At 33.7% G+C, this 17,996-nt stretch overlaps 1 protein-coding gene across 1 annotated transcript; it reads left to right on the top strand.

Annotated features, from left to right (window-relative positions):
• Positions 1 to 13,363: 13,363 nt before the first annotated feature.
• LOC144571471 (uncharacterized) lies at positions 13,364 to 17,329 on the top strand. Its single transcript, XM_078320761.1, has 3 exons — positions 13,364 to 13,730; positions 14,087 to 14,517; positions 16,618 to 17,329. Exons 1-3 carry the CDS (start codon positions 13,566 to 13,568, stop codon positions 17,054 to 17,056), a joined length of 1,035 nt encoding a protein of 344 aa, XP_078176887.1. The 5' UTR covers positions 13,364 to 13,565; the 3' UTR covers positions 17,057 to 17,329.
• Positions 17,330 to 17,996: the final 667 nt, after the last annotated feature.

The raw sequence follows: 17,996 nt of genomic DNA, 5'->3' as shown, positions 1-17,996 counted from the left end.
CGTCTAACTTCTTGATTTTCTTCTATCTCATTATCATTGGTTTCAATATTTTCTATTGTTTCTTCAACAACACTTGTCTCAACCTCTTGGTCATTATCTTGTGTAACTAATTGGTCATTTACATGAGGTAGTACCGTTGGTTCCAAATTTATTTGGTCACTTGCATGTGGTGTCTCACTCATTTCCATTGTTTTGAAATATGGCTTATCTTCACAAAATATAACGTCTCTAGACGTAAATAATTTTTTTGTTATAGGATCATAACACTTATATCCCTTTTTAAATGAGGAATATCCCAAAAAAATGGTTTTGGTTGACATATAGTCAAATTTATCTTTTCTTTTAATTTTTACAAAGCATACGCAACCAAATACTCTTAGATAATCAAAATTAATTTTTCGTTGGTAAAGGATTTCCATTGGACTTTTATTTTGTAAAATAACGCTTGGTAATCTATTTATTAAATGAGTGGCGCAAAGGATGGCATCCGACCAAAATTTTTTTGGAACATTATTTTGAAATAGTAATGCACGTGTCATTTCCAATAGATGTCTATTTTTTCTTTCCGACACTCCATTTTGCTCGGGAGTGTTTATGCAAGTAGTTTGATGTATGATTCCTTTTTCTTTAAAAAACGTTGTGAAATTTTTGTTTACAAATTCCGTTCCATTATCCGATCTAAAAAATTTAAGTTTTGCATCAAATTGATTTTCTATGAGACATAGAAATTCTTGAAAGCAATTGAAAACCTCATCTTTTGATTTTAATAAATACAACCAAGTAGTTCTAGAAAAATCATCAATAAATATAACAAAATATTTGAATCCATTATAAGAGTTAATTGGGGCCGGACCCCATACATCGGAGTGAACTAAATCAAACAATGCTTCACTTTTGCTATTTGATTGGAAAAAAGGAAGCTTTGTTTGTTTTGCCAACTTGCATATATCACAATTGATACAATTTGAAAATGAAAAATCTAGTGCACTATTTAAAATCTTGTTGGAAGGATGCCCAAGCCTCTTATGCCAAATGTCTTGGTTAATAGATTTAGCGGAAGCACAAACGTTTAATTCTTGTAAATTCAAGAGATAGTGTCCATTTTCAAGAAAACCTTCCCCAATCTTCCTCCCGGTTTCCCGGTCCTGAAAGATAACATTTTTATATGAGAAAATTACGTCACAATTAAACTCATATATTAGTTTTTTTACGGAAATTAGATTTATAGGGAATGTATCAAGATATAGAACATTATGAACTTTTTTGTTAAAAATATCAATTTCTCCTACACCATTAAGTTGTGCTTTCATACCGTTGGCCACTAATACAAATTGATTATTTTTTGCCATGTCTAAATTTGTAAGAAGGTCTTTATTTCCAAACATATGGTCAGTGGCACCGCTATCTATAATTATTTGATTATACAAATTTAAATAATTTGAGTTAGAGACAATACCACAAGTGTTGTTTGAATTTTTCTTGGAGAACCACACAGAGAACTGCTCAAAAAACTGCTGCATCGGATCTGACCCGCTTGACCCGCCAGCGCCATCTGGGTTAGACCCTGGTTCACTTGAACCAATCATTTTTATTGGCCGGTTGGGTTCAGTTTGAGCAGAAAAACCCCCACGCGACTCAGTCCCTTTCTTTCTCTTCTTCCCTTCATTCCAGTCCGCCATTTTCACGTCTCCCCCTCCCCTCTTTGAATCCCACCACTTCGGCCTGAGATGTGGGTGAAGAAAATAGCATTTTTCGGCTTGGTGACCCTCCTTTTTGCAGTGAGAGCATCTATCTCCCTTGATACTTGATCGGTTTGAGTAATTTGGGAAGTTAGGGTTTTTTCCGAAATTGGGGTTTTTTGTGGCAAAGCTATGAGTCTCGTGTCCCTCGCTGCCACCGACTTGTGGACCACTCATAGCAAGCCGTCGGCTTTCTTCTTGCTCCACCATGGTGGTAATTTGAGCAAAGGAGGGAAGGGAAGTTGTTAAAAGAAGTTGTGATTTCACGGCTTCATAGCTTGGATTGAGACCCGCGAGATATTGGAAGATTTTATCTTATTCTTCTCTCTGAATGGCTATTGGATCTGGTATGGGTGGCCGATAAACTCGAAGTTCATGCCATTTCTTTTGAAGAGCACCCAGGTACTCTATATTACTCCTTGACCCTTGTTGTTCTTGCTGGATTTCTAGTTTTAATCGATAAATGTGGGAATTGTTGTTTTGTCGGCCATACATCGTTTTTATGCCTTCCCACAGTGAGAAAGCTGTTTCATGGCCAAGGAATATTTCTGAAACACTCGGCTCCATGGATTGCATGATCCATGTCATGACTCTGTCATTCTTAGATTGCCACTGTTTTCTTACCTTTTTTTCGGCCTCAGTTGCCTCATCTTTCTTTTTTGGAACCGGCTTTACAGACTCTCCTGTGATGAATTCTAAAACCTCTCTTCCACTGAGAGATAATCTTGCGGCACTTGCCCATGAGAGATAGTTTTGGCCGTTGAGCAATGAGTTTGTGAGTTTTGAGGTATTGGTGGCTTCTTTCGAATGCTGCCCCTCTGAAGCCATCTCTTTGACGTGCTAGACTTCTGTTTATGGGTTTTGATTTTGCTTGTGTATATACCAGTTTTGCTGGTAAGAATTTGGAAGAGATTTTTTCGGTCACAGAGACTGATGCTCTGATACCATGTTGAATTTATGCAATTTCTGAGGAGAGATTATTTTGAGAAAACAATTATTTCATTTTGTTCTTTTTCTTTACACTGTTACCATTCCTATATATATTACAAACATGTAAGCTACTGTTTTGTTACCGTTTGTACCTTGTACCTATGTACAGTATACCTATTTGTTGAATATATGCAAGGAGGCCCCTTTACTTCCTTGATTTAATCCTAGCCTTCTATTTCTAGATCTATGATGATTATTAATCTGAGATCCTAGATCCTATTTCTCAACAAAAATAAAAAGTGAACGCACAAAATTCATAATGGATAATGTACACACCATATTAGATTTATAACAATAAGAAGTTCATCCCTTACTGATATATATCTCCAAGTGAAAATATAGAATTACTCATATTTCCAAAGACTTGGAGTATATGAATGAAAAATTAGGTTGGAAGTAATTGAAGGATTTTACGATGCGTTAAGGCGGTAAAATTAAAATTTTGATTATTTTACAAGCATCTATGGACCTATTTTATTATGCTAATTCTATTAAAGTAATTCATATGTGTAACATTATGTAAAAATATGAATATGAAATTAATAAGTGAAATAATGTACGAACGTTTGAGTGACGTTTCTCAAGAAAATATGTAATAGTTAATAGAATAAATTTTACTAATCCGAAGTAATCACCAATAATTATAATATCTAGAAAATGTATTCGACTGTATACAACAATGATATAGATATTTTTTTTAATTTTATTTCTGTTCCATATTAGTTAGGTAATTGAATTATTCTAAATAGGAAAAATAATATCTAGTGATTTTTAATAAGTTTGTTAAAATTTATTTTTAACTTATTTATAATATTTCATAATTTGGAGGTGGTATGTGTAAATATTCAAATTAAAAGAAAAAAAAAAAAAAAAAGTAATGCTAAGGTGGCAATCATGCCACGCGGCCCACATGCGGAGGCCCTCTCCATTTCATCGTAAGCCATCTATGGCTTCTCCCATTTTCGGAGGTAATCAAAGAAAGAAAAAAAAACAGAGAGCTTAGAAAAAAAACGGGAATCAGAGAAAGAAAAAGAAAGAAAATAGGGAAAAATAATAAAAGAGAGATCATATGTAATTATTACAAAATTCTTCAATACTCGATGTAATTACGAAAGAGATGGACGAGACGAGATTTTCCGAAGTACAGCATATTACTTACGAGCTCATCTTCTTGTCTTACGTTATCAGGTGCGGGGTTACTGGACTTGTTTGATATTACATTTTTAAGAATTAAATTGTTATTCTTTTGTCATGTCGAATGATTGTTTGCTGCATTATTTGAGATGTGTGAATCATGTGCATATCCCAATCAAATTATAACTGAATTTTGTGTGATATTGTTGACCTATCATTTTGTACGGTTTACCGTTTGTATGAATCTCCTATTCTGAATTATGATTAAGTCACCACAAATTTATGTTTATGGAAATCTGTTGAGCTCTGCAAAGTCTAGGAGCTATAAACTAGACTTTGGTTACGGAATCCTTATGCGCATATGGTGAACGGCCCTCGCTAATCCCAGTACCGGTTGGGAGGGAGAATCTGATTCTGATTCTGATCAGGCCCGGCCCTGGGGCTGTGCAGCCAGGGCGACCGCCCCGGGCCCCAAAATTCTAGGGGTCTCAAAAAAGAAAAATTAGTTTGTATATATATAAAAAAAAATTGTATATATTAAAAATAAATAAACTATTAGAGCTCAAATTTTGTATATATAAATGATTCAAATTTTTCTATAAATAAATATGATTTATTGGCATATCAATAAAAAATCTGATCGGCTAAACAATTTGATTTAGTCGGTTTAATGGTTTTGAACCAAATCAAATTAGTTTAGACTAAACAGTTTGATTTATTCGGTTTAATGGTTTGGTTCAGTTTGCTTTTCAAAACCGAATTATAACTTCGGTTCGGTTCAGTTTGAAAATTTTCAAAATCGAAAAAACCGAACCGGTCGAATTTTTATATATTATGAATTTGGTCCGGTCTACCCCCAGTTTATTTCTTAATCAATTGCTTTATATACTTTGGTTTATTTCTTAATGCCCTGGTTTATTTCTTAATATACTTCGGTTTATTATAAATCAATTGCTTTAAATAAAAAAATTAATATCTTTCGATTTGAACCGAAGAAACCGAAATAAAACTTTAGTTCAGTTCGGTTCTATTTTTAAAACCAAATTATAACTTTCGTTTTCCTAGTTCGGTTCAATTGAAACCGAACCGAACCGATGAACACCCCTAATTGTTTCCATAAGTACTTCAGCACCATATGTTTATAAGTGTTTTTGCGTTTTAAAAGTCCAAATAGTCGATCCAAACCATTCAACCTAATATCCATATTAAAATGTACTTGGAGACCTAATTTTATATTTTTTTGAATTTTTTATTATTTTTTAAGGTAAGTAGAATTTTTTTTATGGTTCAAAATCTTCTAACTATCTTAAAAAAAGTAAAAAAAAATCCAAAAAAAATGTAAAATTTGGTCTCCAAGCACGTTTTAATATGGATATCATATTGAACGGTTCGGATCGACCATTTGAATTATAAAAATACAAAAATGACTTAAAGCATATAGTGTTGAAATACTTATCGAAGTGTATTGGCCGGTCTCATAAAAATTTTGTATATATAAAGGGTCCCAAATTTTCTTCCGCCCCGGGCCCCAAAATCTTCAGGACCGGCCCTGATTCTGATTCTGACGGTGACTGTGGGTGACTATAAAGAGACGTCTGATTGATGTCATATCCAGTCTGGGACCGGAATGACAGGTTTGTTTAATGTGTTGAGAATTACCGATTCTGAGTTTATTGCATACGAAACATTATCTGACTATGAACCAGACTTTAATTAACTGTATAAGCCTAAGCACATCAGATGAGGGTCAGTGGAGGGTACTGAGTACCGGCAGGTGTGGGTTTAGCGTGGCCACCTGCGTGACAAGTTGGTGGATCATCTGTTTGTGTTACCAGACCTAATAATCCGAGTTTAAGCCAAATATATCTTTGTTGAGCTTCATTTGAAATTCTATGAGTTGAGATTCGATTGAATATTGTGATTGAGCATATGCATTCATTTAATATATATAAACTGAACTGTTAATATTAAGTTGCGAGGATTTAATTCTAGATATGGATTGATTGCAAGTCCAGTGGCCTGATTGTGGCAAATTCGCACTGGGAGATAATATTATTATTATTTCTCATCCCCACCCTTTGGGTTATTTTCAGGTTTATTATACGGATACGGAGAGACGATTATGGATCGCATCTGATAGCATAACCACATGAAATTGGGGATTTGGGATGTTGAAACTGACAGGATGCGGGAGATATTCCTAAAATATAGTTTGCCGTATTCTGTCAGATAAATTTTGTAAGAAATATTGGGATGTGGTTAATATGTAATGGTGTTATTGGTAATGCATATAAAAGATCCACTGCCTTACGTATATGTTTGATAAAAATATACGTGGCAGGCTGTTATACCCGATTTGGGATGTGACAATATGCACGAATACATCTACTCATTTATTCATCACAAATCTATATACTAAAGGAGATTTGGATATACCTCTAATAAATGTCAATTTGGTAAATAAATAGAAGTCGTATTCTCTTATAGGTGTCTTGAATACATTCGTTTGTTAAAACGACATTCTAATGTTCACCTCGAACTAAACAAGGATTAAAAAAACCATGCTAGAGATCTTAATTTAATCTAAGCTTAGAATCTAGTTAATAACCCTTATTGTTCTTCTAATAATCCTTTATCAAAGAACTAATAATATGAGAAAAAAGAGGGTAGTGGCGGTTAGGAGAGAGAGGAAGAGAAGAAAATAATTTTTAGAAAATTGCTTAGTTAATAAAAACTTCCTGAAATTTTTATTAATACCCAAAAAAAAATACAAAATTTCAAATTCTACCCAACTTTTGGCAGGAATTCGAAAAGTGCCCATTTCGGTGATTTTCTCACCGAAAAAAAGTTTCATTTTCGATTATTTTCTCGTTGGTCCAATTTTTGGATCCGGTGAGGAAATAATCGAAAATGAGTCTTTTTTCCGCTGAGAATAGTTTAGAGTATAGTTTAGAATATTAGTTCAATAATTTATAATATTGTTTAGATTGTTTAAAATATTAGTTTAATAATTTAGAATATTGTTTAGAATAGTTTAGATTGTTGTCCGAATAATTTAAAAAATTCCAAAACAGAGATTATTGTCCAAATAATTTAGATAATTCTAAAATAGTTTAGATTAGTTTAGAAAATTTCAAAACGGTTTACATTAGTTTAGAAAATTCCAAAACAATTTAGAGTAATTTATAAAATTCTAAAATGGTGTAGAATAATTTAGAAAATTTTCAAAATGGTGTCCGAATAATTTAAAAAGTTCCAAAATGGTGTAGAATAATTTAAAATTTTCTAAATTGGTGCCCGAATAATTTAGAAAATTTCAAATTGGTGTAGAATAGTTTAGAAAATTTTAAAATTTCAAATTGATTCTGAAACGGTTTAGAATAATTTAGGTAATTTCAATTGGTTTAGAATAATTTAGAAAATTCCAAAACAGTTTAGATTAGTTTAGAAAATTCCAAAATGGTTTAGAGTAATTTATAGAGGGGGAACATGTTTAATTGGGAATTAAAACTGGTATGGTTCAGTTCTAATTCTACATATAACTCTAGAACCAGTAATCTTTGTGGAAAAGACATCACAATTTCTAAAATCATTTCGAATGATGCCTGGTTTGTTATCGATACTAATTGGTAGTCACGTTAGCCATTGGTAGACATGTTAAATATAGCTTGAATTTTCAGATTTGCTTCACTAACAATATACCCAACCAATTTATAAATCTCATTATGGAGATAATCAAAGTTATGGTTTACGGTTATAGGTAATGAGTATTTAGGTCAGATATTGTAAAAAACCCATCATCATTGTACATAATTTTCCCTCCAACAAAAATTCTCACACAGCTGGTGGTCATTTTTTGATAACAAGCTACAATTTTAAGAAATAATATTACTATAAGTACAGCATAATTTCAGAAATTAAATAATTTACAAATTATGTATAAAAAAAACTTTAAAAAATTTGCTCTCCAAATCTGATTTTTTTTTTCTTCCTCCTCCTTTTCCTCTTCTATTGTCTGAATCGAATGTTGTCTGAGAGTGAGAATGCGGTGAGATTTTAACCAATTTTTATGAATCTTGAATCGGCCACAAAATAACCGAAAAAATATTCCAGAACCGGCGAAAGAATAACCGGTCCAAAAACCGGTTATTTTCTCACCGGTCCAATTTCTAGATCCGGTGAGGAAAAATCGGAAATGAGATTTTTTTTTTCTGGTGAGAAAATCACCGAAATGGGCACTTTTCAAATTCTTACCAAAAGTTGAGTAGAATTTAAAATTTTATATATTTGTTGGGTATTAATAAAAATTTCAGAAAAAACTTCTCTACCTCTCCTTACATATCAAGAATCAAATCCTATCCGCTGTTACAGTTCACTCTATAGTAATTGTACAGTATGCGCTACAGTAATGTAATGCCAACATTCTTTAGTTAAGATTATCCTTACCTGTTAAGTTTCTCTCTCCCTCCTTGAGAATCAAACTTCACTTCTCCTATCAGATATCAAAATTGTATATATGCAAACAAATTTATCCTAAAAAAGTTGAGCTCCTTAAGAATTTTTTTATTCTTTTTCATTTTTTATTATCTTCTTCTCTCATGAGGAACGGTTTCCTAGGCGCATAAAAGAAAAAAAAAAATTTCTTGTTAGCAAAGATTTGTGGCAATCTAGTAAGCAACACTTTAATCCAACATTTTCATGACATTGGAAGTGAACAGCTCTCTTTATTGACATTCCATTTGCCAATCTCTTGTCAAGAATTCTGAACTCTCTTGTTAATCTGCTACGTAATTACTTTATTAAAGTAGAATTAGACATTCAAACTATGAGAATCAGACGAGAATAAAGATCAATTATAAAAAAAATGTATATTGTGAATAGAATCAATTTTACAATAACTATAACATTTTGTTCTAAACTATAGAGAAAATTACATATAACTATAAAAAATATTGAAAAAATAAATAAAAAACAATTAACCCACTTACTTTGTTACTACCTCCGAGCCTCGTCCCAACACCTGCCCCTTCCGAATAAAATGCAAAAACCGTTCTTTCCTCGTTTTTCCAGCTGAGAATTTATCTTAGGTCGAGCCAATCCTTGATTTTTTTTTTCTCTTTCCTATTGTCCTCTTTTCAACAACCTCCTTTAGTGTTAAATAATATTTGCGAAATTTTTGAAGTAACATGAAATTTGTATACTGAATGATTCAAAATACCATTTTTTTTTTAATAATGACATTACTGAGAGCTTTCTTTTTTATTTTTATGAGAATTACCATATATAACATAAAATTTCTTCTTACAATTTGAATTTGAATGTGTACCGGAATGGCTCTCATAGTAACGGGTATAAATGCAATTACTCAATGTTTGAATTCCATCCTTGAGTCAGCTTATGCACAATACAACAAAGAATTGTTATGAGAAATATAGGTTTTAATTTGTTTAATAATCTGGTCCTGCATATTTATTATCGATCATAACCATTTATTAATAATATTGTACTTTGTAATATATCGTATAAACTATTTTTATCATCATCTTTATTAATTGTAATTACTATTAATTATCATTCTTTATGTATTAACTATTTAATTAACGTAAGATAATTTACATTATTTACACAAAAATGTGTGTAATCTTTTGAAGAAAAAATAATAATATTAGATGGAACAAAAATATATATAAAGAAGGTTTATAAATCTTTACATAATTATAATATGAATTTTACGTATACTAAGTTAGCACGACTCTGAGGTAATTAGAGAAGTCTGAATTCTCTAATTACTCAAGACATAGGGCTTCCTCTGAGTCCAACTACTGCTGCTTTTTTTTGAGGTATTAATTTGTATCCGATAGCAAAAGAGAAACATCTATTAATAAAACTTAAGTTATTTTAATTTACACCAGTCAAAAAATTAAATATATGTTATTATTTCTTAATAATAATAATTAATTTTTAATTCTAACACTCGGGTTCTCGAACTCTAGACTTGCGAATAAAAAAATTGAAAACGTGAAAAACACAAATTTCAAGAAAGAATGGGCTATTTGAGATCCGTATCCTCTCAGGTACCTGACTCAACACAATTGAAAAGGACGATCCAGATTTAATTTCATCCGGTTCTTGTTCGGGATGGCTGAGGGGCAGTATTATTTGTGCTTTGAGATTCGTGCCAATTAAAAAAGAACAATTTTGGACCATTGGATTCAATTGTACGTAGTCCGGTAACCTGAGAGGGTGTGAATTCTATTTGATCCTCTTCAACTTGTGTTAACACTCGTTACCATCGAGATTTGAGACATAATTTGCGAATAAAATATATATGTTTTTGATATTTTTGAACTCAACGACCAATAATTCAGTTAACTCACGAATAAAATATAAAAAAAAAACACAGAAGTTTGATTTTTATTTCTATTTTAGATTTTCTTTATAGGATTGAATTATTTTTGAATTATATTCAAATTATAAAAAATTTATTTCATCAAACCGAACTCGAATAATTCATTTGTCACTATCTTCGTTACCACACTACACCCATGATCACGGGCTTTATTGTCATCTGAACTTTATAGGGTATGTTTGGTTACAAGAATATATAGCAAGAATGGTGAAAATAACATTTGTTTTATTAGAATAGCTTGTTTCAACATTTTGTGAGAATAACTTGTTCTAATAGGACAAACAAAGTTTGGTTCCCTATTATTGCTATTCTAACACAATCAAACACCGAATAACTTGTTCTTAAAAATAACCTATTCTCAATTCAACCAAACATATCCACAGGGAACGAGATGGGTACTTTATTCTAAGCAAATTATATGCATCTCGAAGTAAACATGTATTGTTTACTTGAATAGTTCTATGATATATATGGACCAACATGTATTGTTTAAATTTCTTTTTCACAAATAGTTGTATGATATGGACCAACATGTATATATAGTTCGGAATGAGGCGGGACCAACATCAATTTAATCAAATTATGATATGCACCAACATCTATTGTTTCATCAATTGCAATTTTGAGTGATTAAGATGGGGTTTAACGTCTGAAAAATACTAAAACTACACTAATAATGTGATTTAAAATATATATATATATATATATATATATATATATAGAGTTAGGCTGGGTGCTATGGATAGCATAGTGGCCTCCCGTGCTACGGCTCAATATTCAAGTTTTCAAAATTCAAACGGTCGATCCGAACCGTTCATCTTATTCTCCATATTAATATCTGCTTGGAGACCAAATTTTACATTTTTCTGAATTTTTTTACTATTTATTAAGTATTTTACAAAATTGTTGATCCAACGGTGGCTGCACAAAACAGTAAAACCGTTGGATTAGCGATTTTCAAAGTGGCTTAATAAATAGTAAAAAAATTAAGAAAATTATAAAATTTGGTCTCCAAGCAGATATTAATATGGAGAATAAGATGAACGGTTCGGATCGACCGTTTGGATTTTGAAAACTTGAATATTGAGCCGTAACACGGGAGGCCACTATGCTATCCATAGCAACCCAGCCTAACTCTCTCTCTCTCTCTCTATATATATATATATATATATATGGTGGAAGTACATTAGATCGGAACCAAATTATCAGAATCCGTTCAAATATTAAAGAGATCATGTGCATTTTAGACCGAAATAATTTGCTTAGAATAAATAATTTGAATGACCGAAAATTATACGCATGATAGATGCATTTTATCAGGTCCGGCAGCAGTTTGAATTTGTAATATGAAACAAAACTTCGCAATTAAACTATACCCTTATTCGAAATGTCAAGATAAGCATTGAAAAACAGTAACTTAATCCTATCGCAATTTGAACGAAATGTCAAGATAAACATTGAAAAACAGTAACTTGATCCTATCGCAATTTGAAGTGACATTAATTCTCCTGTCTGTCAAAAACCCAATTAGAGATTTGATTTAGACCATGCACCGCACAAATCATGAGCCGCGTTGTCGGCAAGTCTCTTATTTGGGGCCCAATATTTAATTATGAGCCCAACGAAAAGCCCAATATTTGATTATGCGCCGCATCGTCGGCAAGTCGCTTATTTGGGGTCCAATATTAAATTATGAGCCCAACGAAAGCCCAATATTTGATTATGCGCCGCGTCGTCGGCAAGTCGCTTATTTCGGGTCCAATATTAAATTATGAGCCCAACGAAAGCCCAATAATTGATTATCGCACAAATGATGCGCCGCGTCGTCGGCAAGTCTCTTATTTTGGGCCCAATATTTAATTATGAGCCCAACGAAAGCCCAATTACAGGAAACGCCCTGGAGAGTTGGATACGATTTTATCAGTGAGCCCAAATTCCAATAATTAGCAATATTATGGATAAAATATGTATCAATACTTATATTTCGAACTTCAGACTGTCAATTAAAATCAAAATTGTTAAATATGATCTACATTTTCATACTTGAAGATTAAATATTATATTTTTTTCTAACTTTTTGTTCTACATTTTAGATAGATAAAAATTATTATATTTGAATGAAGAGTAGAACTAGGGTGTTTTTAACTTCATCAATTATTTTTGGTGAATTCAAGTCTAAAACACATTGAATCGGAGACAAATCCGAACCGTTGAAATCCTCCTACCTTACAAGCGATGCGTCTACATGTAAAAAAAATAATTTTAAATTTAATTTTGTATAGAGTCAAGTGGTCAAAATACGTTCAAAAAAATAAATGCATTAAAATTAATTTATTAACTTTCTAATTTTGACAGCTAGACTTTAAACTAAACTAATTCGAATATTTAAAATTTTCACATGTAGACGCATCACTCGTAAGATACGCGGATTTCAACGGTTCGGATTCGTCGTTTAAAGCCGATTTGACAGATTTTAAACTTGAACGCCTTAGTTCTACTCTTAAATCAATAATTTCCTACTTATCCAAAGATAGTAACCAAAAAAAAAAAAAAAATTCAAAAATAGTTTTTTTTTTTTAATTTGAGTGGTTCTTATTTAGATTTTAAATATGGAGATATCTATAGTACCAACCGCTACATATGTTGCATATTATATTACCGTGGCTTCACTGCAAATTCCTCAAATATATTTTCGTGTTTTTAAATCGAGGGAAGACATTTTCCACGTTAAATAAAATATAAAAAGATTCGAGTGTTGCATCGGTGATTCTCGTGTATTTTTATAAGAAATTTAAAATTAAACACATGTTGAGCCTTGTCAACGTTATAATATTTTAAAGAGATATGCTTGTGCCAAAAAAAGAAAAGAAAAAGAAAAGGAAGAAGACACGAAATGCCACGCAGCAGTAGTAACAGTAATAATTAATTTCCCCATAAATGAGTAGAAAAATAAAAATAAAATGAATAGCCCTATCCTAACTCCCTTACGGCACCTGGTTCGAGAAGCTTCTGTAGCTTGAATCACCACCGTTGGATTCGCTCCTGTTCTTTTGAAATAGCTTTACTCTTCTCTCTCTCTCTTTTATTTGGCTATCCTTCCTGACAACACAGCACCCCACCAATCAGAGCTCCAACCCGACCGATCGCTCCAGAAAGAAAGGCCCCTCGTCTCGTACGCTAACAAAAGTTACGAGCAGGTCCCCAACGCCACCGCCAAGATTAGAGAAGGCGAGCGAAAGCGCAAGCGCGCGACAGGCGGGCGCCCCGAGCCGCAGAAGCAGCCGAGGAAGGAGATGGGGGTGGATTACTACAAGGTGCTGCAGGTCGACCGGAGCGCATCTGATGACGACCTCAAAAAGGCCTATCGCAAGCTAGCCATGAAGTGGCATCCCGATAAGAACCCCTCCAACAAGAAGGAGGCCGAGGCTAAGTTCAAGCAGATCGCTGAGGCCTACGATGTATGTCGTTGTTTTTTATTTATTTTTTATTTATTTTTTTTTTTTTATAGAATTTCCAAGTTTTTTCAGCTACCTCGTTATTCGTTTGATGAGATGGACATGCACAGCTATTCTGGATCGGTGCTTGATTAGCGGTGGTGATTCCTTGCTCTTCTTCTGTTGCTAATTTTGATTTTGTAATAGATGCAATAGCATAATGCCGTCTTGGATTTGTAATAGAATGGAGAACCTGAATTCTACTGCTTCTGCCAATACAAATGATTCTTAATGCTTTTGTTTAATACAAATCACTAATCTACTCAAGAAAAATAAATAATTTAGATTTATCTCAAACTATGCAAAATTTATTATTGTAGGTTTTAAGTGATCCGCAGAAGCGTGCAGTTTATGACCAATATGGTGAGGATGGGCTCAAGGGAGTACCGCCTCCCAGCCCGGCAGGTCCGTCAGGGTCTGCTGGTGGGCACCCATTCTTCAATGGGGATGGACCTGGCTCATTCCGGTTTAACCCTAGAAGTGCTGACGACATATTCGCTGAATTCTTTGGTTTTTCGAGCCCGTTTGGCATGGGAATGGGTGGGGGACAGGGTGGAGGACCCCGATTCGGGATGTTTCCTAATGAGATGTTTAGTCAACCCTCTTACACTGGTGGTGAAGCATCAGCTAATCCTCCGCGTCCCCAGAAGGAAGCCCCAATTGAGAACAGGCTGCTATGCAGCTTAGAAGACCTTTATAAAGGAGCCACTAAGAAGATGAAGATCTCAAGGGAGATACTGGATTCGAATGGGTAAGAAAAACATCTTTGGCACATGGCAATATTTTGATCAGTTCATTGCATAGACAATGTCATTCTTTCCTTAATTTAAATAATTTATAGATATAAACAGCATTGAATTTTCAATTAGAATGTACCATGTATGACACAATATTTGATGTTAACCACTGAACCTATATGCCGGTGTTGACAATACTGTTAATTAAAATCATTTTCTTTGTACTGTTGCTGTTGCTGATTTTGATACTTTGTTTATTTAATAAATCAATGTACAAAATTTAGGAGATGGTGATTTGAAATAAAAAATAATTCAAAAATGGGAATCCCGCAAACAGAGTCTGCGATCCACAAAAGGGCTAGGTTGACAGTATTTGTGTCTAAGTTTCTATTAAAATTTCAGATGACAAGAGTTAGAAAATTGAGAAGTGGATAATTTGGAAACTAAAAGTGCCTGTGCAAACTCCTGCATGCGCTTGTTGAGTTGAATGTGACGTGAGTATTATTGGTTATTCAATCTCAAATTGTATGATGTTATACTTTATGTATATGGTTCTTGCAGTAAAATTTGAAACATTATAATTTTGTGCTTTTTTCCTTTCAGTATCGATTCCTTGGTTGTTTTTTCCCACTCATATTTGCTCCCAATGCTTTGTTTTAATCTTTTGTCTAATTTATTCTATCATTTTGCAGCCAGTGCATGTTAAACTTTTCCCTCTTCAAAAAAAAAAAAAAATTTCTCTCTTAACAAAGGAATCATAGGAAAGAGGATTTTAGATGTTCGCAAACAAAGTCTGCGGACCTAGTTCTCTTCTGGATCGCAGGCTTTGAGTGCGATTTTTCTAATTCAGAAATTTCTTTGATTTGAATTTCTCTCTTAAAATTTCCAATTTTGGATTACTGAATGAAAATATGTATGGTTTTAGTGGTAAGGGGTCAAGGTTTACAATATGTCAAAAATAGCTGGGTGTTTCCCAAGCGGGAAGCACTTTCATGTATTGGCTGTTGGAAACTTGGATACTTGGTGACCGTATTTCTCATTATAAACTGTCGTCACCTTGCATGCTTGCTTTAATACGATCATGCATGTTTTGGTCAAGTACAAGAAGTGTCGTCATAATTACGACTGTACTTTATGCATGGGCATTAAAGAATTAACATGTTGTGCATTGTCTGATACTGAAGATTGGGTTTGTATAATATATAAATATAGAAAGCGCCTATTAATTTGGGCTATTTGTTTCTAGAAATTTTAGGTGTTGAGTCTGTTATTTCCCTTTTTATTATATTTTATTTTGTTTTAGGGTGTTTCTAGAGGGCCGTGAATGGGTTTGGGGTGGTACCTTCGACTAGATTCCATTTATTCAGAGTTATACATGCTAGGTGCAGGTCCAGAAAAATTGACACGCACTAGCAGCTATGGTTGGAGTTGGTCTTTGACTTGCTCAGGATACCAAAATGGGTGAAATTGATTGGTCTGGGTTGCATGCTTAGATTTTCTTTTTAAAATCTTTTTGGTTAATAATGGCCGATTGTGGTGGTTAACATCTTGTTAAACTGAAAATTATTATTAAGTGTGAATTATAGCCAGGTTGGGTCAGACCTTGATCTATACTCAACCCCTCAGTTTATTGTTTGTTATGCAAGGTGTGCCTGCTACATTCTACATTTGTGGTTTGTTTGCAGGGTAGCAAGTAAACCAATACTTCTTATTGGAAAAGTAATCAAAGTTTATGTTATTTTAAATGCAATTTTCATAAATTTGATAGTTGGAATAGATCGGAAAAGCTTGTCACCCTAATTTTGAGTGGATCATGAGTTGACAAGCATATGAGGCGTGGTTAAATTCATTGTGGGGGCATGATTTTTAAATACTGGACACTGTGTTCCGGGGATGCATTGTAGTAATTTAGCAACTTAAGTTATGCCCCCATTAAACTATTGTTATTTATTACCATTATTGGGTATTCTGAAGAACAACTAATTTTTCGTTCTCTTTATGCCATCATAAACTCATTATTAATGCTTCAGAACTAAAATTCCTTCCACTTGTACCCTATAGATTTAGTTTTTTCTTTTTCCTGTATTTCTGTCTTGACTTCCGATCTTTACCAGGAGAACGGCGTCAGTGGAGGAGATCCTCACAATTAATATAAAGCCGGGTTGGAAAAAGGGCACCAAAATAACCTTTCCTGAGAAAGGCAACGAGGCTCCAGGTGTCATTGCCGCTGATATCGTGTTCATTGTTGACGAGAAGCCGCATGAGGTCTTCACGCGCGAAGGCAACGACCTCATCATGACACAGAAGATCTCTCTGGCCGAGGCCCTGACTGGCTACAATGTGCAGGTGACCACACTAGATGGCCGACATCTCTCCATTCCTCTCAACTCTATAATTCATCCAGGTTATGAGGAGGTAGTTCCTAAAGAGGGAATGCCAATACCAAAGGAGCCTTCCAGAAAAGGTAACTTGAGAATTAAGTTTAATATAAAGTTCCCCTCCCGACTGACAACTGAGCAGAGGGCAGGGATGAAGAAGCTGTTGGGTTCTTAGGAGGGGGTTGAGCTAAAAGAGCAAGCTGGTGAATTGAATGAATAGTCTGGCTGTTGTTGTGCATATTTATAGTTAGGTTTATGCTCAGTGGTAGAGAGAGAGGTTTTATGCTGGATATGCCTGTTTAAGTTAAATTGAGATTTAATTTTTATTTTTCGGATAATAGAATCGAGATCAACAGGGGCTTTATATGCATCTCTTGAGCCTTTTGTGATAATTGTTTGTTTTGGCCAAGGAATATTATGTGGAATGGCATGTTTTGCTAATTGGTAATCTGCTGTCATAAGAGTTAAAATTGTCAAGTTCTTTTCTTTACTTCTCTCCCTGAATTCCTTCATGGAAGCATAAATGGAGTGTCAACTTCTAGCCTAAAATGCGAAGCATTTGAGGCTTGGTATGGTAACTTTTTGATTCCGCTGACACTGGGTATCCAAATATCTACTGCTTGGCAAATTTTCAGTGTAGACCGGACAGCGAGCTTTGCATCAAGATCTGTGCACCTGTGTTGAGATGAATTTTTTGTTGTCTTGGGTCTTAGAGTGAATCTCAAGGACCTGAATCTGCTGTTCTTCTTCTAGAAAAAACATGAACCCGGTTTTCTTCATCTCAACTGATCAAATGTTTTCGTTAGTTCAGATTTGATGCTTCAAATCTGCATTGTTGAAAGTATTTGAACATTTGTTTGGTTTGGGGGGGTGCGTGTGAGACGAAGAAAAACATGTTATGTGTGTTCCGACTTCGTTTTTCCTGTAGCATTAAAAAAAAAAATTTATGGCATCAGAAACTGTTATTCTGATCCCATCTGTTGATCATTGTTGAAATTTGTGAATGAAAACTTTGTTGAGATTTACATATGAAAAAGTTTGAATAGTTGGGATTGAAATAACAGGTTTATGTTATTCTTAATATGTGCTTGGAGATCAAATTTTATATTTTTCTG

The sequence above is a fragment of the Carex rostrata genome, chromosome 19 (genome assembly GCF_964058835.1).
Source record: "Carex rostrata chromosome 19, lpCarRost1.2, whole genome shotgun sequence".
NCBI classification, from domain to species: Eukaryota; Viridiplantae; Streptophyta; class Magnoliopsida; order Poales; family Cyperaceae; genus Carex; species Carex rostrata.
This window is presented reverse-complemented; position numbering and strand designations above follow the sequence as displayed.